Here is a 23,587-nt window from a genome sequence, read left to right as displayed (position 1 = left end):
CATCTCACATTTACCATACCAATGCTAATGCGCCAATACCTTTGTTTTGTTCCTGGCCTGCCACTCGTTCTTTGAAAAAGACTCTCGTTTGTGTTTTGCTGTCGTTACGCTAATAACAATATAGCTCTTTCTATTCGTTAATCAGTATAATAACTTAGACCTCCACGTATTAGAGTTAGAGAGATGTGGAGCAGTCAAGTGGCGGGCAGATGTGTATTAATAGAGGTCTATTGGCGATTCATCATCCTGGCTACCTGTTCCCTAGTCCCGTTCTCCCAGTCGTCCCAGCACACGGACAGAACGGTGCTGTCGCGCCCCTGTCCAGCTCCTCTTTTCCCGTCAACCGGTGGTTTACCGCCATCCCTGCCTAGGGGTAACACCCAAGTCCATCTTTGAATCCCTTCGATTTTGAAGCCCATCCGTTCAGCCGCACGAACACTTGCGTTGTTGAATGGATTAGCGGTCCATGCTACCCGTCGATATCCCAAACCTCCCTCGCTCGGCAGATTCAAGGCATAGTTGAGCATCAACCCGATTGCATGGCTGGAAACGAACGTCCTCTGCCAAGAGGGTAAAACGACGACAGGACCAATCTCCGTACTGAGATTTCTCGTCGAGGTGTTCAAGTATCCAATAATGCCTGCAATGCTCTCTTCGACGTTGCCTCCGTCATTAGGTTTCGTCCTGTCGATGATGGCGAATACGATCGAGGATGGGTCCCGACGGATCATATACTCGAACCCGGTAAGCAGTTCGGGGAGGGATTTCCATGAGATTGGTAGGTATTTCTCGATTTCGTCGCTGTGCTGAGAGTAGGCTTTGTGGAATGCGGCGGCGTGAAGGGAAGGGATGAAAGGGACAAGTCTGACTTTGTCGGACTCGAGTGACCCTGATGGCGGAAGAGGAGCGCAAAAGTTGACATCGTATTCGCCCTCTGGGATGCTGACGATGGGTTCAATGGTGGGTGCTTTGTAGTTGTTCACGAAGGCCATTTCGTCTGTATCTCTTTACAATCCGAGATATCTTGTATATATGTCTTTTCCCATACTGACTCATCTTATGGATGATGGAAATCACAGCTCCCATGAGGAACAACAGAATGCTCGGAATACAAAGGGAATTCGGTTAGGTATAGGCTATTTATCCGGTGCTCTAACCTCATCCAGAAACCTCAAACCGGAGATTTTTTGTCTCGAGGGAAGAGTTAAAAATAGCCGCCCTGATCGCGTTATTTACTTTTGTTTGTACCATTTTCATTCCATCAGCGAGGCGGCAGGAAGCGTCCCCTCTTTTCTTTTCCTCCAACGGTCACGAACAAAACGCGTCGGCTGCGTCATTTTCAGCACTGGACACAGCTGTGAGTACCTATGAACCGCTTATGTGCACAATGAGGAGCGCTGACCATCGACGAACATAGCTTTTGGACTCGCCAAAGATCGGTGCCGAGAGTCAGATTTGAGCAAATCTGATTCAGCTCAAGCCACTCTGTTTACAACTCGCCGTTACACCATTGGGATGCATACAGCTTGAAATCAGGGTTTCTCTCTGTCTTCAGGTTTCTATCACCTTTTCCAATGCCCAAATCACCCTATTCACCCATCCATTCTAGTTTTCAGAGTTTTTCGATGAGCGACGATGAAGATTCACTCTTCGGCTCGCCGCCTCCTTCTCCAGGTAGGTCACCGTCGCCAGGCCTCGCACTACCCGGAAGAAGCATCTCGACGACGCAACATGGAAGTGGATCCTCCGTATCCATCGTGACAAAAAACGTGGGGACCATTGCACTTCCTGGTTCCCAACCTAGTTCTGAATTATTCGTCAATCCATTAGCCCCTGTCTTGGCTTCCTACACTCCGGTGCCAGCTTCGACATCGATAACAACATCGACCACACCCACGCCCGCGCAACCCACCGATAAACCGGCCTCCCAGGGAAGGAAGAGTAAGGAGAAGGAACCGTTGGCGTCTGCACCTGCCAGTCGGCCCAGGAAGCGGAAAACGAGGACTGTCTCGAAAGAGACCACTCCACGCCCGGAAGTTCAGATCCCCCTGCCGGATCCCTCTGCTCCTCTTCCTCCCAATTTCCTTCGAAGCCAGTCCGCATTGCTCGGAGTCGCGGGGTTGGTTGGCGGAGTCAACCCATCTCAACTCAAGCTACGGGGACAGACATCCACTAATCCAATCGTTATCGAAGATGAAGCGGAGTCGTCCAGACAACGACCAAAGTCTCGACCCAAGCCCAGGGCCAAACCAATACAAATCACTACGCCTGTGCTGAAGGAAACTATCAATCCATCGGAAATCCCCATACCGACGAAAAAGGAGATTCTAGCGGTGCTGGTGAAGGAGAAGGATATCGTGCTTATTCTGAAGGGGTTGATGGAGCTTGGGACGGGTTCAGATGCACACATGTCGTCGACGTCTGCTTCAGGTCCTAGGTGGTCGGGTGCGCAGCTGCAGGACTTGTCGGAAAGGCTGAGGCAAGGGGGCTCGTATGTCGTTGGGACACCTCCGACAACAGGAAACCCGACAAAGAAGCGGAAGCTCAGTCATGTACCCGCTGGTGCCGCCGATTGGGACGTCCCTTATCCTTTCCATCAAGGCGAAGGCCCGGAAGAGTACCAACGGAGATGGAAGTCGGAGAGGGGAAAGCAATTGATTGTTCAGTTGGTCGATTTGATCAAAGTTGCTACGAGGAAAGCTGCCGTACAGAAATACCTCAAGACTAAAGGGATCCCAACTAAGAAGTCCGGGCAATCCAACCAGACTAGCGACGAAGAGTACAGGAAGAATGGTTACTACAAATGCTTCGACGATCCCAAGCACCTGACAGTAAACGTTGGGGCTGCTGCGCGATTCGAGGACGAGCCAAGGATCAACAAGTACTATAAGCCCATTACTGCGACATATGGCCTGAACATTCAAGGGTCCGCTTCCGGTTCTGCGACGACGTCTCGACAAGGAACTCCGTCCTCTTCATCTGTACCTTCCTCGGTCCCACCTTCCGCGGCTCCTGTCCCTCCATCTACTGCAGCGTCCTCGCCGGCCCCTTCTTCGAAAGCGTCAACCCCAGTTCCCGAGCATTCCTCTCAAGAAGCAGAGTCTTTGGATCAGTTCCTCTCCTCCCTGTTCGCCATGACCCAGACTTTCAACCCGACTCCTGCATCAACCCAATTGGCCGCCGATGGTGGAAATGCAGGGTCCACTGCGAATACGGCCGATGATTCGCTGGAAAGCTGGATGCGGATATTCCAACAGGATACAAGTCAAAACCAACCGTCAACGATGGACACGATCTCCGATCAACAGTCGTTCTACTCTCCTTCCTCGACTTCACCTCCGACTCCCAATCTTGGGACTGGTCAAGGAAACTTTGGCAGCGAGTTGGATGGAATGCTGTTCTCTGCTTTCAGCAACGTGTCGCCTATGGAATCATCATCGTCGGGCGCCACTCTGACTCAGCCCATTGGAGCCCCACCGGGGTTCAGTGATATACCTGTCGCTCCTGATTTGTTTGGGATGGATTTCTCTCTGGACCAATTTGTTGGCACCAGCATTGGCGACGGTAGCAACTTGAATGGGAATCCGATTGTCCCTTCTGCTTCACCTTCCCTCGCCCCTTCAACGTCATCAACACTAGGCGACGGGACTTCAATGCATTGGGATCCTATTGCGGATGTTTTCGGCAACGTTCATGCTCAAAAGACGGAGCATTTAGTTGGTACGGCGACTCAAGTTTCAGCTCACAGTGACGACTCCAGTGCTGGTAGGTCGTGGTCGTTGGCTTTTTAAAGAATGCATTTCTGATTATAACTGGAAGTTTCTCTGGAAGATTGGGATCCTTTGGCCGGGTTGATGGTGAATGGGCAGGGTGCTGGCGAGACGACCGCTGCGGTGGAGACGACTACAGCTAGCACCTCAGCCCTTTTGCAAGAGACGGAACCTGTGGCGCCTCCTTCCTCGCATTCCCCCAGCCTGTCTCCATCAGCACCACCACCGCCGAAAGCAGCGCCAACCTGCAGCGCCACGAGTTCGGAAACTTCAAAAGCGACAAAGTCGAATATACCAGCGCAAAAGGAGGAGGTAGTAAGGAGAGTGAAGGAGAGAAAGGCGCAATTGGAAGCAGAGCTGAAGAAAGTCAAATTGCAGTTATGGGAAACGACGATTGAGCAGGGGGCTTTGAATCATGTCTTGCAGCATTACCAAGAGAAAGATCAGGCGAATGAGCCTTCATATGTTTTAGCACCTATAGTTAATACACCCTCATCCTAATTTACTTCAATTCACGCTGTTTTTGAGATGACCCAGATCTGGAGTGGTAGGACCCCCCAAAATCTCGACGAAGGTCCGAGCGGATTCCGGACAGGATTTTCAGGTTTTGGGGACAGGCTGGAGGTCAAATCCGGACAGAAAAGGGAATTTTGAGGCCGCAAGGCCAGTGAAATCCCGGACAAAATTGGCATTTTTGGCCTCAACGGCGGAAAAAAAAACGCCAATTTGCGAAACGAGCGCCGCACCCGGACATTTTTTGCGGTTTCTGAGGCGCGAGGCCTGATAAACGCCCGGACAGGAACTCCAAATTCGAGATTTTTGCTCCGGACGGGAGACCGGGAACCTGTATCGGGCCTTTATCGAGGTATTGGGGGGTCCTGGAGTGGTTCGTTCTTGATGGCTTAGGATTCTTTCAATTTGAATTTGTATCTGGCTCTCGATCACATGACCGAGTATCGCGTCGCGTTCGTTCGAGCCATGGTCAAACACAACCAAAGCGATGCTTGCCCCGAACCTCGTTCAGCCTCAAGGACCCAACGCCCGCCAACTTCAAGCTTGATGCGCCAGCCATGTCCTCCTCAACCCTAAGCGCAGCAGACCGCGAACGATATCGCGAGAAATATCGTAAAAAGCTCGCTAAAGCACTGACCGAAGACGACGATCCACTGGCAACCTACAACCAATTTGTGCAATGGACCGTGAAGCATTATGGGGAGAAGGACAGAAGCAGCGGCTTGCTGGAGCTGTTGAAAGATGCGACGAACCAATTCAAGGACGACCCGATGTACAAGAACGATCTGAGGTATTTGAAGATGTGGGCTTTGTATGCGAGGCAGCTGGAGAGGTCCCAGGCAGCGAAGATTTATGCATTTTTGGTGGAGAAGGAGATTGGAACAACGTATAGTGCTCTATACGAGGACTATGCAAATCTGTTGGAGAGGGAAGGAAGGTACGTATATCCGTCTTCTTTTGTAAGCGTGAATTGTGACTTAGGTTCTCTGGATGGCATTTGTAGACGGAGTGAGGCAGAGAAGATCTATCTGCAGGGAATCGAGAAGCAGGTTAGGCCCCTGGAACGTCTCAAGACGAGATATAAAGAGTTCCAGGCCAGGGCAAGTCAGGCAGCTGCACAAAGTAACAGGTCGATACCCTCTGGGAGCCGGTCAGCATCTCTCGCCTCGATTGCTTCGGCACCTTCAACAACCTCTGCAAATCTCGTTTCCTTCAACTCGACTGCTGCCTCTCGATATGCTCTTATGCTCGCCCCAACGCCTCCGGGAAAACGACCAGAGAAGTTAAAGTTTAACATGGGGCTACTGTGGACAGACGATGGAGTGGAATACAGTATACAAGAAGCCCGAGCGCGATCTATGGGTCTCTTGGGCAAGAAATGGGGTCCTCCACCACCATCCGAACTTCCCTACTACGCATCGCTGGCAGCATCATCTTCATCTACCACTCCCGTCGACTTCAACGACGATAATATGAAATCGACCAGGACTATGGGCATGCGGAGGAGGAGTATGCTTGGTGGTGCTGAGCCGACTGTCACGATCAATACCAAAGAGGCATTGGCGGATGTGTTTGGCATGTACAACTCCCCGGAGAAGACCCACAAGTTTACGCCAGGAAGTAAGCATGCGCCATTGAAGAAAATCGAACCTGCTACTCCCATGGTCATCCCCAAACCGACCTTCTCCAATGAGAATGAGAACGCGAAGACGCCGAGTTTGTGTAAGCATTTACCTACTGCTGTTCAATGCGAGCTTGAGCTGATCTGAGAACTAGCCTTCCGACCCTTCGTTGACGAGAATGCGAAGACGCCCAGTTTGTGTAAGTGCTATCATCTGTTCCTTGATGTACTTCCAAGCTAATCTGGGGTAATTAGCCTTCCGGCCATTTGTCGATGAGAATGCTCAGAGCAAGATGACAACGCCAGCTCCTTCGAAGGTATGCATCCAATTCAAGAGTTTAGCCTTCCTGTCTGATGTTCACCCTCAAGCTCAATGTCTTCGTCGACGAACAGAACAAGACGCCATTCATCACGCCTCGGAGCGCTTTTGGTCTCAAGGATACTACGACTCCTTCACTCACGCAACCACGGAACGAGAACGCGCCTCGTAGCGCCTTCAAGCCGCTATCAACACTCTCTGAAGAATCTGCGGACAAGCCCGTCTTTAGCAAAGTATTTAACCCTCCACAAACAGACGTTCCATTGGCGCCTCTTCGCGACGTTTTCACCGATGATCATGGCAAACCCGTCCCCAAACCCAAGGCTATGCACACCCATGAGCGGGCCAAGTCTCATGATATTGGAGCGGATTCCAAAAGCCCAGCGTTCACGCCATTCGTGGATGAGAACGCGAAGACTCCGTTCAAAGTCTTCAGCCTACCCGGCACCAACGACGAGAATGCCCTAGGAAGAGCCAACCCCTTCACTCCCAAAACCCCCACCCCTGCCGTTTTCACCCCCTTTGTCGATCCCAAACCTGAACCTGCTTTCACCCCCTTTGGATCCTCCACCAATCGAGCCTTCACACCCTTCGCTGACAAGACTCCTGCTCAATCCACTGCCTTCAAGCCTGAGCCCGAGCCGGAACCCGAACACGAAGCATATGAGGAGGAGCATCAACAAGCTTACGAGGAGGAGGAGGTATATGCGCAGGAAGAGGAATACAGCTATGACGAGGAGCATATCGAGCAATACCAGGCACCTCTCGCGCCCGAACACATCCAAGAGGGATACGACGAAGGGTCCTCGTACCATCATGAAGCTCCTCTCGGTGGGCGCTTCGGGCAATTCAGTGTCATGACGCCCATAGCGGAACGGACATGCGAATTTACGACGAGCACACGCGGAGGCACAACGCCAAGTGACCGATATGGTCGACCTCAAGATGGGGAGGGCTCACCAAAGAGCAAACATGCACCATTCTTGCGAGACGAGTTGGTTGCCGCTCGGGATGCCAGGCGACTGGAAGCTGAACTTCAGGATGACACGAGCGAAGAGTTGATGCAAGGGCGCGACGAAGGGGAGGACGAAGAGGCCTATGGTGAAGACCAGGGTGGACTGCAACTAGAAGAACGGACAGGTGCACTCAGTCTCGTCGACACTCTCACTCTCAATTCGAAATTCCGGCCACCAAATCCCTGCAACCCATTCGATCCTCCCATCATGTCCACCCTCTTATCTCGTGTCCAAACAGATTCCCATTTCTACGACCTCCGTGAATATTCATCTCAGAAACTGGACCAGCTTCAAAAGTTCTTCAAGAAAGGGGGCAGGAAGAATAGTACGACTGTGACCGACCTCTTCCCACTTACTCTGGAAAACAATCGGTTTATGTTGTCCGAAAAGCTGGGTGAAGGAGGCTTTGGATCCGTGTACAAGGCTCGGGATCTTGGAATGAGGACAGGGGATGATGATGATGACGACGACGATGACGATTTTGACGACTTTGACGACGACGAAGAGAACGCATCCATGGTGGCCATCAAGGTGGTCAAGCCTCGCAATCTTTGGGAATACCACGCACTACGCCGCCTCCACTCGGCACTTCCAGCGAACCTACGGAGATCTCTGGTTCTTCCGCACGGACTTTATGCCTATGGAGATGAGAGCTTCCTCATCCTCGATCTCTGCACCCAGGGCATGCTTCTTGACATCGTCAACAACGCCGCTTCAGCCGGTATTTCTCAAGCAGGAGCCTGCCTCGACGAACTCCTCGTTATCTTCTTCACTATCGAACTACTACGTTTGGTTGAAGGAATGCACAGCGCCGGGTTCATCCACGGAGATCTCAAGATCGACAACTGTTTGTTGCGACTGGAGGATGTACCTGGAGGAGCAGCAGCGTGGTCTTCATTGTATCAGCCGTCGGGAGAAGGGGGCTGGCAATACAAGGGTCTCAAGGTGATCGACTTCGGTCGAACTATCGACACCAGGCTCTTCCCAGCGGATCAACAGTTCATCGCAGAATGGCCGACGGACGAACGAGATTGTTTCGAGATCCGAGAGGGCAGGCCATGGACGTACCAAACGGACTACTTTGGTTTGGCCGGAATTATTTACTGCATGCTGTTTGGGAAGTATATCACCTCCAGCGCAGTCGTGCAGGTCCAGGGCCAACATGGGGAGACGCGCTACAAGATTGGGACACCGTTGAAACGGTATTGGCAGGCGGACCTTTGGAATCGGTTGTTTGACATTTTGTTGAACCCGACTCTAATTAGACCGGGTGGGGAGCTGCCACTTCCAAAGGAGTTGGCGGGTGTCAGGGTAGATATGGAGGCGTGGTTGCAGGCTAATTGCAATAGGACGAGCAATACTTTGAAAGGATTGCTGAAGAAGGTGGAAATGTCGTGTTACCGATGAGGACTCTATAGACGCTTAACCAATGATTCCGGCTTGCTTACTGTATTCAGGATATAGTGCTTTATATCGACCGTTTTATTATTCCTTCATTTGCTCAGCTGCGGCACTCGCCTGTCAATCCAGATCACATTCGAACATGCGAGGTATCGTACAACAGCGAAGGTAGTACAACAAAAGAATGGGTAGATGCGAAACTGAACCGACAAGACATGAGGTGTAGGGCGGGCCGAAACTCGACACCAAAGGTTTGGCACAGAAAGCGTAAAGCGGTGGTGTGTTGTGTGTCGAGACGAAGCACGGTGTGGTGAGACATAAAAAGCTACAAAAACTACCTAAAGAAACCCCTTCCAACAATATCGCTACACCAATGCGGGCCAGTAAGAAGTCAGAGGTGAAAGCCAGTCATAGATCATGCGTGTCCACCCATTTGCACAGGTGGAGGAGGCGCTTGGCCGTCATATGGATGTGGGCCCGGCACGGCAGGAGGGGGTGGCATCATCATGGGATACGGGACGGCGTGTTGCACTGAAAGATGGGTTAATTGATACCAAGTACTTAATGCAAAGCACACGCTTACTCTGAGGGCTTTGGTGGTAGTAGGGGTGGGCATGGGTGGGAATGGGCGTGGGGGGCATCGAAGGGCGAGGGCCTGCACCGTTAGGCGGAGGAGGAGGAGGATAAGCGCCAGGGGGCGGTGGCATATAAGCTTGATGGGCTAAAGTATGAATGAGACAGGGAGAGGACTCTTTAGATGGGGCACATACGGGGCATCTGCGCCATTCCAGGCGAATACATAGCTACTGAAGGATTAGTTTGGAAAAGAAGGCATTGGTGGAATATAGGCGAACCATTTGGGGGAGGCATACCGGGCGGGTAGGGCATGGGTTGCATATAGGGACCAGGCATGAATGCGCCAGGGGGTCCTGGAGGGGGCATACCGGGCATCATAGGCTAGAAGAGCAGGGTTTAGCTGGGCGCCAATCACGTATCGAAACGAAGTGTGCTAACCTGGCCGGGATAGGCGTAAGGAGGATAAGCGTAGACATAACCACGTGCGGAGGCGGCCGCAGCAGCTTGAGCGGCAGAGTCTTCCTCGTAGGAGGGAGGGGGCATGGGCGAGGGGACGGGCGGGGCATTCATGTGGGGAGGATGCTGCGAAGGAGGATGTTGAGGAGGATACATTGCCATGTAGCGCTTGCCACTGTATGGCCACACAGCAGCTTGAGCACGGGTTAGCGCACGTTAACGGCTGTGGCTGGAGGTACGTACCAACTTGAGACGCGTCGGCGACCTTGTTGTGCTTGAAGGGGTTGAAGTCGTCCTTGACGTTAACGGGAATGTTTTTCTTGATGGGGCGGTTACCAAAGAATGGGTTTGGCGTAGCGGGGGCCTTGGAACCAAAATGTCAGTGACCGTTGCAATGTAGTGCTGTCAACGTACAGATTCAGATTTAGGCTTGGGAGATGCAGAGGCAGAGGCAGAACTGAGACTGGGAGATACGGAACCCTGGAACGCGATGAATTCGAGTTGGCGGTCATGATGGACGAGCGTACCTTTACTCTGAACGAAGGCGCGTTGACGTTTAGCCGGTTGGCAGCAGTAGCAGGAGAGAGAGGGGTCGAGCCTGGGGAATTAGATCTGAGCCTATTTTGTCCCGGTGTCGTGGGTTTGTTGGTCGCACCGTTTGTCGAGGGAGTGGCCGCCGTAGCCTTCTTGGGGCCTTTGAAAGGAGGGATGGGCTGAATGACCATGCTGATCTTCTTGGTGGTTGTGGGAGTGGCCTCAGAAGACTTGACAGCGGGCGAAGATGAGGAGGCAGTGGTGCCAGCGGCCTTGGGAACAGCAGACGACGATGTAGTTTGGCTCAGGTTACCGGGAAGAGGTTTAACAGAAGGAACGACGGCGGGTTTGGCATTAATTTTGTTGCCCGCCAAAACTCCTCGAGAAGCGGTAGTGGGAGTTGAGGCTCCGATGGCCCTCGCCTGTGCAGAAGCTGCATCCCGGTTGGCCTTCTCGCGAATCGCCTTCTGCTTCTCTTCGTCCTTGGCGAGAATAGGCACAAGGTCATCCGGAATGGGTTTGTTAAGCTACGCGAGGCGGATATAACGTAAATACAATGAATTGATCGCTAGAACGCGAGCACGCACCTTGAAGCTTTGACTAAACTTGACCAATTCAGCCATACGCTTGTCCATTTCGTTCTTGACAAGGGCCTGTCTCTTCTGGTTGAGACGCTGTTTCTCGTTCGTGACGAAATCGCGGAAGGCGGGCAAAGGGTCTGCGGGAGGCTGTATTAAGGTCAGAAAAGGAAAGCAAAGTCAAAATTGAAGGCGACGCAAGCAGACCTTGTTAGCATTGTTTGTGGTGGCGTTGCCGGGCGCGGGGGAAGCGGCTTTGGCAGGCGCAACAGCATTCCCGTCAGGCCCGTTGACTGACACCTTGGGAATCTCGGGCGCCTTCGCGGGGGCTTGGGCAGGGGCAGGGCCAGGAGGGCCCGGGGCGGCAGCGGTTTGCTGCACTTGTGCACGACGCGCAGGCGGGATGTATGCGTTGGCACCGCGAACAACAGCACCGTACCTAAAGCTACTTGAGCAACCAATACCAATGAAAGTAAGTTTCTACTTACTTGTCTTCTTCGTTGATACCACTGTCATCGATGAGGCCGCGCTCTTCAGCGATGTGAGGGTTATTGGCGGCAGACTGTTACCCTTGTCAATCCGAGGCCAATGCAACCGAGTCGACAGCTACGTACTCCCATAATCTCGTTGGCTATCCGCATAGCCTTGCGTTCCCGCTCCTTGAAGTCGGGGGCGTTGCGATCGAGCTTGGTGGTGTAAACATTCTCGTCGAAACTCGCCTTGACGCCAAACAGCTTTTCATTGGCGCTAAACTGATCCCAGTTGCCAGCCGAAGCATTTGGGCCAAAGGTATCGTCGTCGTTAACAGGAGGCAATCCAGGGGTATCGTCATCAGCCCAAGCTTTAAGTTCACGCTCACGAGCTGGAGCCTTCTTGCCACTGATTTCGGTGTCAGTCCTGAAAGCTAGGAGTCGCCCTCGATAAGCATAAGTCGACGAGAGTTGTTGGGATAAGACCTACAATCACCGTTGGGGGGCTTGACATCAGCGGCACCTGGAGTAAAGGAATCGATGTTGGTGGATGCAATGAACAAGGAATCCTTGAGTGGTGCACCGGGATTTGAGATTTCCTTGACATCCTTGAGAGTGACGCCGGTGGTATCGCCTTCGTTGGATGTGGAGGAAACGGTGCCTTCGTATCGCTGGCCTGTCTTTGTTAAGAGCGTTACTGTCATACCCTGTGTATAAAAGCGTCAAGACTCTGGCAGCACGGCAAAGTCAGACACGGTCGTACCGTCAAGCCAGCCAAAGACTGGAGAACACGGTCACGAGGCGGATCGGAACGAATACCACCATTGGCCTGGCCAAGAGAGGGGAAGTTGGCAGAAGAGCTTGGGGACTGTGTGCTCTGGGGTCTGGGTGTGTTTGAGGGTGAGAAAGTGGGTGAAGCTCTGGCACCTGTCCAGGCAGGAGCACGGCTAGGTCGACGAGCAATCTGAGCTTTGGCATCGCAGACGACGATATTGAGGACATACCGAACAGGCTCCTGGCCACCCTTCCTGCCTTGTTTGTTGTGTCTAGGTGTCGAGGCCATTGTGGAACGCTGGTGATGTTAAGGAAGGTGTCGGTTGAAGAATGTTAGCGCCGCTGTCCAGACACGGTGAAGATAACAAAGCCGACGAGGAGGAAGACAAGAAAACAAAGAGGCGGGCACTCTTGTGAAGAAAAAATAAGGGGCGGAGAGAAGGAAATGGGCCAAAAGCTGAATCTCGCGGTCGAGTTCGATTTCTCGTCGTCGTGAGCAGCGACAACCAACCCACACTCCAAACTCTCACTGCTTCCGTGCACAGCCCCCGATCACCCACACTTCTTCCTTTTCTCTTCACAATCCCTCATTCACTCTTCATTCTTCCTATTTACACCATATATTTACTCCTTGTACAACCACCTCCCTCGACAATTTACTCCTCTTTTTTTCTCTGAAACACCCCCAATCCTACACGCCCTCATCCTAAGTTCAAGCGGAGATTGAAATCCAGGGCTTGGGGTCCCACCCTCCCGTCCAAAGATCCTTCCATTGTTAATGCCCGTTTCGAAAAAAGATGCGTCCAGAACCAAGGTTCCGCCAGCGACGGAACGAAGACTCCCCTCAGAAGTAAAACGCAAAATTCGAGTTAATATATAAATAGTACAAACACCGTCTTGGGTTCCAATATCATTCCAGAGTGGGCAAATATGAACGATCCACAGCGTTGCGGGAACCGAGTTCTTGATCAATTGCATCTGTTGAACCAGTGGCAATCAGGAGGTTCTATGCATGGAGAGAGAGGAAGTTCGGCGTTCTGACTTTTAGTATGTCGATGTAAGTGGCCTCCTTACAGGGAGCGCCGAGTCTCGCTCGAACGTGATGAAAGTGGGATAGGTTACTTAACTAGCCACATTGCCTTCTGATAGGCATTACAGTAGTCGTACTTTGGCCTGTCGCTCAGGAGGCGTCATGTAGCTTGATCGACATAACCAAAGGTTGTCGAAATTGTTTTTGGAACAATGTTCCGAGTGAAGGTCGTCGAGAACTTCCCATGGGGTATACTTATCCACAGCGACGATAACAGTCACGTCCAAATAAAGTGCATCTCCCAGGCGACGGCGCTCTTCCCTCTGCCCGAGTCCTGCAGCCAAATATCATTGTGCAGCTGCCAGTGGTAGAGGAACAATCCGTCAGACTTTTGGTCGACGGAATAATCCATGGCGAACAAGAGAATCTCTCCCATCCCGGCGCTCAGTGCGTGCGCCATCGGGGCCTCGACGGCGAACCTTAATTCTGTCTGGTGATCCCTTGGGTGATCCTTCGTCGGGGGAATGAAATGGCGTCTCCAAAACCGGTCGAAGAATTGAAGCCATTTCTGTGACATCCCAAAGTATTCAAACGTAATGGGAACCATGGCATATTGCAGTGCTGGACGGGTTTCAAACGGCTGAGATCCACCCTTTGCGACTTCAGGGCTGAAGTTTGGGCCGCATTGGGCTTGGAGAAGGAGTACTGGAGGTTTTCGAAGGTGAACGAGTCCAATGGTGCGAGTGACGGAGTCGTACGCGGTGCATGACCTAACGGCTCTGATGAGGGAGGAGGGAACATCAAGCAGGTCGGAGGACGGTGGTTCGTCCAGGACTTTGGAGGGCTCTTCGTCCTCTCAACTTGATAGAAGTGATTACACGGAGAGTATCATTGAAGATGGTGTAGCCCATGGTGATAAAAGGGTTTTGGAGCAAATACCAGATCGTAGTGCTCTATTAAACCAGTCTGAAAGATGTCCTCAAGATAGGACGCAGAAGAACAGATGACTCGCCTTGGGTGTAGACCCATTACTGCAAGTGAACCACAAATCAGATCATCGTATATTCCGGTAACTGCATACCCCTCACTTACAGTAGATTGATTGTCAACATAGTGACCGGCGCCTTCAAGGCGTTTCGCCACATCCTGGCTGGCAAAACAGATTCCTGAAACAAGCCCGAGTACCTGGACCTTCCCCCTGTCCAGCTAGCATTCTGATTATGCTCTGAATGGAAAGTCGGTGCGCCAATGAGCGCCTTTGTCAGGTACTTGCTCGATTGGTCCCTCTTGAGGAAATAGAGGCACCCATGTTACGTGTGGAGCGGAAGCTGCGAAGGCGGGGCCAAAGTGAATCGGGACAAGCGCCCGTGAAAGGATGGGAAAAATGGCGCCGCGATGCCGTTAATTTTCCCACAATAGATGCCAAGAGAAGGCCTTTGCTGCCTAACCAGGACCTTCCTTGACTGCCCACAAGACGTTACCGAACGAATACTGCTGCAATATCCAATCCACGGGCAATAAATCCAGATTTGGTGACTAGATGGTATGCAACAAGGCACTTTACTCTCTTCCTACGGATCAGTAACGAAATCATCACAGGCTTCGCTTCACTTCTGTGCTGAATGCAACAACCTGCTCTACCCCAAGGGCGACAATGCGCGACAACAGCTGGCTTATGCATGTCGCATTTGCTCGTACGAGGAGGTAGTTGAGAATAAGTGCGTCTATAAGGACGATTTGCTCACCGTCACCAAGTGAGTATGGACGTTGCCTGCTTTGCGAAACCTGAGACCTGATACTTTCTAGAGAGCAAGTCGGAGTGACCACGGATTTAGGGTCTGACCCTACATTGGTGCGTCCGAATTTCTGAAGTCCTCTGCCAGCGTATGCTCATAGTTGACTCAAGGCCCATTCCAATATCCCATGTCCAAAATGCGGCCACGATGAGTACGCTTCTTCCTCTGAGAACTAACCATACAACCCAGGATCTAATCTCTACATCTAGCGCCGTCTTTTACCAGGATCAATCGAAGCGCAAGGAGACCCGAATGATTCTGTTCTATGTTTGCGTCAAGTGCAATCACACCTTTCAGGATCCTGCGCTACCCCCGGAGAGTCGACTGGAACTTTAATCTCCCACCTCATGCTTCGAGCCTGCACCCGACCTGTTCGCCATTTCGCAATCACGGTCAAGACTTTCTCGCCATTCAATCAACATTCAGTAATTCGACTTGGAAGGCTATAGGTTTTGGGGGACGCTTTCGACCTTTGCCAGTCGTCACATTTCATGAACGCGTTTTCCTTGTTGAACGGGGGTTTACGCCCGGGTTCCCTCGTCCTCATGCCTCAAGGATCACGATAGTTATGCAATATTCCATCCGATACCGAGGCTTGCAGGAAATGCTCCATGGTTGGTCGAACGCTGGTGAACCACGTTAGTATTCGCTCCGCATGTGGCACTGGAGGGCCTAGCATACCTGACAGAGACCGAATATATGTATCGTAAATTCAGTGAATAAAACCTTTTGTGGCAGGTCTATTCTCCCTATTGCAATGTTGTTGAGGCCGTTCGAGCACTATTTGAGCTAAATTGGGTGATGTCCAACGCGGAGCAAATAACGCGTAAACTTGGGACGCGTCCTCACTGTCGTCTTGCTGCAACCATGTCCGACTCAGAAACCGAGGAAACAGCCCACGTCCCAGTGCCTTCGGTCCCAGGACCATCTACGCCATTGACAGAGTCATATACGTATCATTCCCCATTGCCAACGGCGCCTGGTCCCTACATTCTAGGTGTTGACGAAGCTGGACGGGGTCCGGTACTGGGCCCTCTCGTTTATGGCGTGGCGTATTGCCCTGTTGCATATAAAGAGACGTTGGAAGAACTTGGTTTTGCAGGTGCGCTCGAACTCCTAATTGGCGTGTTCTGACGAAGCTGAAGAGGCGTGCGCAGATTCAAAGACGCTCACCGCTGACACTCGCTCGTCCTTGATCTCAACGCTCTGCTCGGATCCTAGCAATCTGGGATGGTCGGTACGGGTGATAGCGTACGGTGTTATATTCTCAAATCTATTACAGTCAGGAGGCTGACCTGCTCTTATTTCAGACCACAAGCAATCTCCAGCGGCATGCTCAAAAAGCCGCCTACGAACTTGAACAAGCAATCTCAAGACGCAACGATTGGTCTTATCCGCCAGGTCATAGACAAAGGTATCAATGTCACTGAGGTCAGTCGCGCTATTCTCGTTCTCATTGTCAAATCAGCGGACCACTCCTCGACAGGTCTATGTAGACGCCCTAGGCAACACATCTACCTATGAAGCATACCTCTCCTCTTTATTCCCAGGCATTGACTTCACGGTAGCCAACAAAGCCGACTCAAAATTCAAGATCGTAGGAGCGGCTAGTGTAGCTGCTAAGGTGACGAGAGACGTCTGTATTGAGGAGTGGGTGTTCGAGGAAGACGGGGGGAATGCTAAGTCCAAGTGGAGTAAAGCGCTCGGGTCGGGATATCCTTCAGGTTCGTGATTTTCTGCCGTTTCCTAGCGCTTACATCGTATTCAATTTTAACGTTGCTATCCCAAGATCCCAACACACAAGCCTGGCTGAAGAACGCAGTTGATCCTGTCTTTGGATTCCCCAAAATAGTCCGGTTCTCATGGTCTACTGTGAAGGTGGTGCTTGACAAGCAAGCGAAAGAAGTAAAATGGTAGGTCCCTGCAATATCCATTCGGCTCACCTCTCCTGATCCCATCCAAGGATCGACGAGGGTCAAGCTTCCCTTATCAAGGCTTTCGAAAGCGGTTCAGGCTTGGATAAAGACCGCAGTATGGTTGCCAAAGATCTCCACCTGTCGACCCTGAGCGCGCTATGAGTACTTTCTTTCACGATCTACTTTATGGTCGGCAAATCTGTCTTGTTGCCACCCCTTGTAGAACATTAAGGACCCGTCAATGTAATATACAGTGTAAAGGCATCATCGGAACATAGAAGAAACGGTGGCTATTGTAGTGCAACTTTATCGTCGCTTAGGTGGAGGTGAGCCGGCTGCTTCCTCCCCAGCCTTCCGCTTGACTCCAAGACCGAAAGCGACCTTGACACGGTCTGGTGGCACAGGGGTACCGCCTTGACTCTGTGGTTCAGAGTTGATCGGCGTAGCCGCAACAGAAGAGATGCGAGAGAATCCGGGCTTCGGTGCAGGTGAACCAGAGGCACTGCCGCTCCCTGAAGTACCGTTTGAGATAGTTTGCATCGCGGGTGCAGGAAGAGTCATAAATCCTCCTTCGGCCACCAGTTGCCCGGCCTTGCTCTCTTTCTTCTTCTTCGTTTTTTCGGTCTTGCCCTTTTGGAGCGGCTGGGTCTCCAGGAATTCGGCGGCTTGCGGGATAGCACTGCAAAGGTCCGTCAGCGTCATGCAAACGAGAAATAAAGAATATGGAGAGCTCACCCTCGGTTTCCAACAGATAACACAAAGTGGGCTTGGCCTAACTTTTCTTGACGCTGCTGGAAAGCCTTGTTCATACTTAGGGGGGTGTCGCCACTCGCCATTGCCAATTTCTTCTTCTCTTCAGCAATCTTCTTCAACTTCTTCTCCGTCTTCATCTTGCCCGGGCCTTTGCCGTGGAACTTGTGCGAAAGAGCCTTCCAAGCCTCCTTCACTGAGAGCTCCCTTCCATGCTCGTCATAGTAAGCAATATTGACATCAGGTTTGTATCCATTGTTGAAGTCTTCCATGTTCTGCCTCCTTTCTTGAACCTCCCGTAGTCGGTTGTCGTATTCACGCTGAGCCTGGTCACGGTTGTTGCCCTTGTACTTCTCCAACTCTTTTTTCGCGATCTTGAACCGCTGCTCTGCAAGCCAAAGATCGCGCTGCTTCTGTGTCCTTTCGCGAGCGAGTTGATCCTCTGTTGGTGCGGCGAGAATGCCTTGTTGTCGGAGGATGTTGAGCGTGGCGGCCATTCCGGAGTTGAACGTTTGCTCGGAAGAGGTACCTACACCCAGATCTTCCTCCTCTTGTTTCACGTCCTTCTCTTCGTCTTTGAAGGCTGTTTCGATGTCGTCAAGCATGGCCATGGTCATCTCTTCGTCCTCCTCATCCTTAACACGAACCTCGCCTGCTTCGAGTTCGTGCATCGGAACGTCACCGGGGGCCATCGAAACATCGCGAGACTCTGAACGTCGGGCGGGTTTTGCTTCTGTTGCATCTGGGATTTGGGGCTCCTTGGGTTCTTGTTTAGGTTTCACGATGGGGTTTACTCCCACCGCTTGAACAAATTCCGATGTCTCGTCAAAGACGAGTCCACCCTCATCCTCTTCCTCATGCTTGACCTCAGCTGATTCCCGCGCCCGTTGCTCTGCGACTGCAGAAATGTGAATAGACAAACACTGAAAAAATACACCAGAAACTCACTCTTTTTTGCCAGCTCTTCTGGGGATAGCCTCTTGGCTTTGGCCAGCTTGGCCTTGCGTGATCGTGCAAGAGCTGCTTGGAGGTCGTCATCGTCGACGAAGTTGGCGTTCAGGTCCCGTTCGATAGGCACTGGTTTTACATCGACGTCCATTTTGTCGTCCCCGTCTTCTGGGTCGAGAGGCGCGCGACGAGATGAACGCTTCTTCTTAGTCTTTAACCGAGGGGTCAGAAAAGCGATTGGAACGAGTAACATGAGTAATTTACCTTAGGTTTCTTAAAGCCAACGTCGCCTTCTTGCAGGTAATCCGCCGTCTCCAAATTCTCTGTACAGTTGGCTCAGCTGCCGTCCCGCAATGTTAGTAGGTATCACTTACTGGCATAGTCAATTGACAAGAGTGACTTGTTCACAGCTGCAGCTGCTTGTTGCTTGGCTTCTTCCTGCTTAGCTTTCCGTGATAATGTGGAAGAGCCTAACCGAAATTCCTGATATAATATGAGATTCGAGGAATGGCCGCATAAGAGAACAGACACGTACCGATTGTTTCGGACCCTCAATTTCTTCGTCATACTTTGCCAGAATTGAACGCTTCATGTTGAACTGGGCCCCTTCGACGAATTCATCGTCATCATAACCAGTGTAATCGCGCTTCTTGATTCTAAGCTCCTGGTTCTTCTTCCGGCGCTCCTCCTCCGCCATCTCGATGTTCTGTAGCTCGTCCTCTGCAAACCTGTCAGTATATCAGCAATAAATTCATGTGCATAAACTTGCCTTCATTGTCAAGAATACGGCTATCCTTCAGCGTGAGGATTCTATCTTCGCCCTCTCCCAGTTCGTCAAAGTCATGGCTGACCTTAAGGCCAGCGAGGTCACCTACACCATGGGGTCAGATGCACCATACGCAGAATGTGGTATTTGCGCCACTCACGCTCCGAGTATTCGGCCTGAATGGCCTTATCCATCTCCTCCAGCTCCTTCTGCCTCTTCTTTGCAAGCTCCTTTTCCTTCTTTTTACTCCGTTTGAGCCATTTCAAGGTGTCGTCTACGTCTCCATCTGCATCACCCAAAGTTGCACCTTTCAACGAAGCATTAAGTTCCCGTCGATTTCGTACCCTATAAGAGATGTGTATGAGCCAAGTGCCCTAGTCTCTTCGTGGTAGGATGGGTCTGTAAAACCCAACGAAATGGAAGTAACTGCCAAGAAGAGGTTGTGGTGTACTCACTTGGCTATGCGATCCTGGATTTGTCTGAAGAAGAAGCAGAAAACAACTGTCAGGTATTTCATTGATTGGAGGTTAGATATACGCACTTTGCTTCGCGCTCCTTTGCCTCCTTTTCCCTTAGCTTCGCATAGTTCTCCTCAGCCGTCTTTTCCTTGTCTTCGGTAGGAGCTTTGTCATCGGTCAAAGGCTTGAGACCAAGGGAAATACGAATCTTGTTGGTCTCTTCCAAGCTAATACTCTGTTCCATAGACATTCTGGACAGCGTTCGGCGCAGAGAACAACAAGCTGGCGGTCGTGGATGATGGCGGAGAGCAAGGTTCGTGCTGTACACTGGCTTGGGAACAGTCCCATCAATGGCTGACTAAGCAAACCAACGGCCACAACCGCCAACGAGTGCGACGTTCTTTGGTCTACCTTCGCGTTCGACAATGGCCTCCCTGTTCTCTCCTTTCCGCTCGACATACCGGTACTTGGTGAGTAGCTCGTGACCGGTGCTGAACAAAACTGAACACTTCTTCAGCAACGTCAAGCCCACGAAAACCCAGTCATTTTCTACTCCTGCGTTATTGGCGCCATCGGACCCGTTCTTGCCATCGGTGTGCCTCCAATCCGTAGGCACTTTGGCTATGTAGAGCCTCCCCCCCTTCCTACTGGATATCCTCGTAGGTGTTTCTTCTCTGTTTTTGCCATGCTGTACTCATGTCTGCAGTCCCAAACAGGGCACGGAGACCAGTCCAGGGTTATGACGACGAGTAATTCGCGAAAAAGCTCGCCCAGTTTATTGGACACCCGGGATAGCGTTCCCAGTAACTCTATTATGTCTCAATATAGACTAGACGCTCAGTGGAATCAGAAACATCCATTTCAAAGGCCCAACCTCTTACCGTTCGACAAGCCCTTGTTTTCCCGAGGCGCTAGCAAGCATTCTCCTACCCGCGGCTGGTGGGAGAAGCTGCCGTTCCACTTAAAGCTACATCCGGGATGCCTGGACAAGTGGAAAGACCATACTCTTCTCCCTTCCAATTGGACATTGCTCCCTTTCCAGCATCCCCCCATGTGCTCAAGGACAGTGGCCGGTCTGACACTGGCATTCTGTTGCGCCAATGTACAAGTGGAAAGCTTCATCAACACTTCATCTTGTCAATACAGCGGGCAAAAGTCTGCTTACTTGGGTCCAGCCTTGATGCCGCCTATCCGTTCCATTATACCGCCATGCCCCATGCGAGCACCTTATGCTCATCCCGAGGGATCGCCGACGATGACCAAGCTGTAGGCGAGTTAGCAGTTACAATGGCTAGGGTAGCCCTATGGCTTCCGTAAGCCCACTGTCCATGAACAATGCCCACCCAGGGAGAGCTGCCAGTGGGTGCTTGTTGTATGCGTGCCCGCGTCTTGTTGAGGGCAGGTGCACCGTAGAAGGTGCTTGTATTTGATCAAGTAACGAGCGGAAAACCCAGCACCAGCAGGTCGCTACCGCCGGAAGGTAACTGCAGGCCCTGGCAGAGTAGGTTGCGGGTCTGGTACTGCAGCTCTGAGATGATGGAGATCTGACTAGGACTTGCCAGCGCTCTTAACTATATATCCAAGAGAAGGTAGGTCAGGCCTTATAGCGGAAATTGTTAAGAGCGTAACAGCAATAGCAGGAGAGAACTGGTTCTGGTGAAACCAATGATCTCGTTTGGAATTCGTGCGATACGTAAGTTCAGGGGAAGAGGGGGGAGGGCATGGGCGCTTAAGCTCTGAACTGCCCTTCCTAATCGGGACGATGGTCCTAGAGCACGGACTTCCCTGTGTGAGTTCAGCGTCGACGTACAGATAAGCACTTGCACTTCTGTTGCCTGGGGGTTGAATGGCAAGCTTCAGGGAAAGGACAGGACAGCCGTCCTTTCCCTCCGGCACAGCGGCAAGGAAAAGCGTGAGAAAATTGAGCAAGATGCCGATCGAGGCTGGTTGAACTTGTGGCTCGACTTCGAAAATGCAAACGATGTTGGCCATTGACATTGAGCCCAGTAGGCCCGAGCTCGAGGTCGAGAAAGGTGTGGGCTCTCCTTACAAGCAGTAAGCTCGTTTTCTCACTGCGACAGTCCGCGAACGCATTAGAAAGGATGATCTGCGTCGACGATGAGCCTGCTGAGGAGCTCATCGTCCAGGCCAATATCCAGAGGTTGAAAGACACCAAAGTCAGGCTTCTCCGAGAAATAGAAGAAACGGATAAACTACTGGACATTGAAAATGCAAGATACGCCCGTCTTCGAAATAACAAGAACCCTGCTCTCCGCCTTCCCCACGAAGTCATGTCCACCATCTTTACGATGGTGCACAATGACCACCGATATTCCAACTCACAAAAGGCACAGCAGAAGGCATTGAAATTTCTCGTCTCGACTTCACAGGTCTGCGTTTCATGGCGAGAAATCATCTGCCATACGCCACTCCTTTGGAACGAAATCGTCATGAGCTTTCGCCATGGCTTCACAGGAGAGTCGACGTTGACTTGCCTCAACGCACATCTCACACGTTCGGGCGATTGCTACCTGGACATGGCGTTCAATTTGGGTGGTAGCTACATTGGCTACCCAGCCTTTCTAGAGCTTATCGGCTCCCATTCGAAGCGTTGGCGTCGCGTCTCCTTTCTGGTCAGCTACGCAAATGTCATCGATTTCTCGAGCGTGCTCGAGCGACTGGAAGCGCCCAACTTGGAACACTTCTCCATTAACATTCAACAAACCCATTGCGGAGGTCCGAATTCGCCGAGGATGCCATACCAGTTCGATCCCTCGCTTATCTTTCCTCATGGCACCCCCAAGCTCACATTCCTACGTTTGGGAGGTGCTGCTCTGGGTACCATGCGCCCGAACTGGACCTCGATGGAGACGCTACATCTAGATGGCTGGGAAAGGACGTTCATGACCCGGGAACAATTCAAGTGTCTAGTCCAGACCTTGCCCAACCTGACCAATCTATCACTGCACAAACTCTGTATTCGTTATCCCCGTGACCCCTTCGAGAAACAGTCAGACATCCTCCTCCCACAACTTCGCTCTCTCCGAATCCGCGAACCTTATACCTCGATGGATATGGTCGTACCCACCATGGTGATGCCAAAGCTCGAAACCTTACATCTGCAACGCGTGGAGGCTATTGGCACCAAGCTCAACCCTTCGGTGAAGCATCTCAACTTGGAGACTTGCGGTTTTGAAGACCACCAAGTTATGAAGCTGATTACCAATTTTCCCTCCCTAGAATCGCTGGGGATAGATGACTGCCCCTTGGGAAGCTTTTGTAACCAATTGTGTCCTCCGGATGGCCAGACAACGATTGATCCAGTGCCATGGCCGCAGCTTACCAGCCTCACCATTCGTCAGCTATCGGGGTCGAATGTGCATTTCTTCGTTTGGCTGTTGGTCGCACGGAAAGATTGCAAGGTGCCCGTTGGGAAGGTGCGGATAGATCGACGAAGCCGGGGCGCATTGCGAAGCAAGCATCGGCTCGACTGGCTATCGAACGAGATGGAGATGGTCGTCGAGAATTGCGACTACCTCGACCGCTGGCCACCCGGGCTCGGATACGACGACCCGCATGATTTGGAAGATTAGGAGGGCTCGCACGTGGTGGTTTGTCGAGGTGTCGGGGAGGTGGGGGATATGTTTTGAACAATGTGGCAATTGACCGGGCTCCGGGGTAAGAGTGACGGAAACGGGTTCAGAAGATGGACTTGGTGCCTACGACCATTGATGGTGAGACGGCTACCCTCCGTTAGCTAGTAGTTCTCCGCGGAAATGCAGCCAAGATCTTGTTTGCATTTTGTTTGACCACGAGCACAGTGTGATTTTTTTGACTTAGTAAATAGGGTTTCGTGTTTCTCCATTTGACGCTTCTGCTGCTGGATGGAGTAGGG

The 23,587-nt window shown here is 51.7% G+C and overlaps 10 protein-coding genes across 10 annotated transcripts; 6 read left to right on the top strand and 4 right to left on the bottom strand.

Moving 5' to 3' along the window:
• Positions 1-85: 85 nt before the first annotated feature.
• Positions 86-992, bottom strand: CC1G_07080 (hypothetical protein; the record flags this gene model as incomplete). The annotated part of the gene is made up of 1 exon (XM_001836381.2): positions 86-992. The coding sequence occupies one exon, from the start codon at positions 990-992 to the stop codon at positions 228-230; it is 765 nt and encodes a 254-aa protein (XP_001836433.1). The 3' UTR covers positions 86-227.
• Positions 993-1,625: 633 nt separating this feature from the next.
• CC1G_07079 (hypothetical protein) lies at positions 1,626-4,271 on the top strand (the record flags this gene model as incomplete). The annotated part of the gene is made up of 2 exons (XM_001836380.2): positions 1,626-3,765; positions 3,820-4,271. The coding sequence occupies 2 exons, from the start codon at positions 1,626-1,628 to the stop codon at positions 4,269-4,271; spliced, it is 2,592 nt and encodes an 863-aa protein (XP_001836432.2).
• Positions 4,272-4,785: 514 nt separating this feature from the next.
• CC1G_07078 (other/BUB protein kinase) lies at positions 4,786-8,646 on the top strand (the record flags this gene model as incomplete). Its single annotated transcript, XM_001836379.2, has 5 exons — positions 4,786-5,220; positions 5,287-6,005; positions 6,060-6,104; positions 6,160-6,221; positions 6,274-8,646. The coding sequence occupies exons 1-5, from the start codon at positions 4,841-4,843 to the stop codon at positions 8,644-8,646; spliced, it is 3,579 nt and encodes a 1,192-aa protein (XP_001836431.1). The 5' UTR covers positions 4,786-4,840.
• Positions 8,647-8,754: 108 nt separating this feature from the next.
• On the bottom strand, positions 8,755-12,317 carry CC1G_07077 (hypothetical protein; the record flags this gene model as incomplete). The annotated part of the gene is made up of 15 exons (XM_001836378.2): positions 8,755-9,171; positions 9,224-9,361; positions 9,411-9,443; positions 9,495-9,597; positions 9,655-9,866; positions 9,916-10,036; positions 10,087-10,152; positions 10,200-10,270; positions 10,328-10,733; positions 10,794-10,934; positions 10,992-11,223; positions 11,273-11,346; positions 11,399-11,688; positions 11,745-11,961; positions 12,018-12,317. 15 exons carry the CDS (start codon positions 12,315-12,317, stop codon positions 9,056-9,058), a joined length of 2,520 nt encoding a protein of 839 aa, XP_001836430.2. The 3' UTR covers positions 8,755-9,055.
• A 1,018-nt stretch (positions 12,318-13,335) lies between these two features.
• Positions 13,336-13,969, bottom strand: CC1G_14431 (hypothetical protein; the record flags this gene model as incomplete). The annotated part of the gene is made up of 2 exons (XM_002911388.1): positions 13,336-13,904; positions 13,939-13,969. 2 exons carry the CDS (start codon positions 13,967-13,969, stop codon positions 13,336-13,338), a joined length of 600 nt encoding a protein of 199 aa, XP_002911434.1.
• Positions 13,970-14,529: 560 nt separating this feature from the next.
• On the top strand, positions 14,530-15,594 carry CC1G_07076 (DNA-directed RNA polymerase II). Its single transcript, XM_001836377.2, has 5 exons — positions 14,530-14,601; positions 14,658-14,812; positions 14,865-14,910; positions 14,965-15,005; positions 15,064-15,594. The coding sequence occupies exons 1-5, from the start codon at positions 14,599-14,601 to the stop codon at positions 15,188-15,190; spliced, it is 372 nt and encodes a 123-aa protein (XP_001836429.2). The 5' UTR covers positions 14,530-14,598; the 3' UTR covers positions 15,191-15,594.
• Positions 15,595-15,721: 127 nt separating this feature from the next.
• CC1G_07075 (ribonuclease H2 subunit A) lies at positions 15,722-16,932 on the top strand (the record flags this gene model as incomplete). The annotated part of the gene is made up of 6 exons (XM_001836376.1): positions 15,722-15,956; positions 16,012-16,105; positions 16,165-16,285; positions 16,341-16,578; positions 16,644-16,767; positions 16,818-16,932. 6 exons carry the CDS (start codon positions 15,722-15,724, stop codon positions 16,930-16,932), a joined length of 927 nt encoding a protein of 308 aa, XP_001836428.1.
• Positions 16,933-17,076: 144 nt separating this feature from the next.
• On the bottom strand, positions 17,077-19,942 carry CC1G_07074 (hypothetical protein; the record flags this gene model as incomplete). The annotated part of the gene is made up of 10 exons (XM_001836375.2): positions 17,077-17,449; positions 17,506-18,418; positions 18,469-18,679; positions 18,733-18,791; positions 18,843-18,951; positions 19,004-19,188; positions 19,256-19,339; positions 19,395-19,579; positions 19,690-19,713; positions 19,776-19,942. 10 exons carry the CDS (start codon positions 19,940-19,942, stop codon positions 17,077-17,079), a joined length of 2,310 nt encoding a protein of 769 aa, XP_001836427.2.
• Positions 19,943-20,117: 175 nt separating this feature from the next.
• Positions 20,118-20,445, top strand: CC1G_07073 (hypothetical protein; the record flags this gene model as incomplete). Its single annotated transcript, XM_001836374.2, has 3 exons — positions 20,118-20,162; positions 20,210-20,351; positions 20,399-20,445. The coding sequence occupies 3 exons, from the start codon at positions 20,118-20,120 to the stop codon at positions 20,443-20,445; spliced, it is 234 nt and encodes a 77-aa protein (XP_001836426.2).
• Positions 20,446-21,664: 1,219 nt separating this feature from the next.
• On the top strand, positions 21,665-23,285 carry CC1G_07072 (hypothetical protein; the record flags this gene model as incomplete). The annotated part of the gene is made up of 2 exons (XM_001836373.2): positions 21,665-21,725; positions 21,790-23,285. 2 exons carry the CDS (start codon positions 21,665-21,667, stop codon positions 23,283-23,285), a joined length of 1,557 nt encoding a protein of 518 aa, XP_001836425.2.
• Positions 23,286-23,587: the final 302 nt, after the last annotated feature.

Source organism: Coprinopsis cinerea (assembly GCF_000182895.1).
Source record: "Coprinopsis cinerea okayama7#130 chromosome 4 map unlocalized cont3.4, whole genome shotgun sequence".
Taxonomy (NCBI): domain Eukaryota; kingdom Fungi; phylum Basidiomycota; class Agaricomycetes; order Agaricales; family Psathyrellaceae; genus Coprinopsis; species Coprinopsis cinerea.
This window is presented reverse-complemented; position numbering and strand designations above follow the sequence as displayed.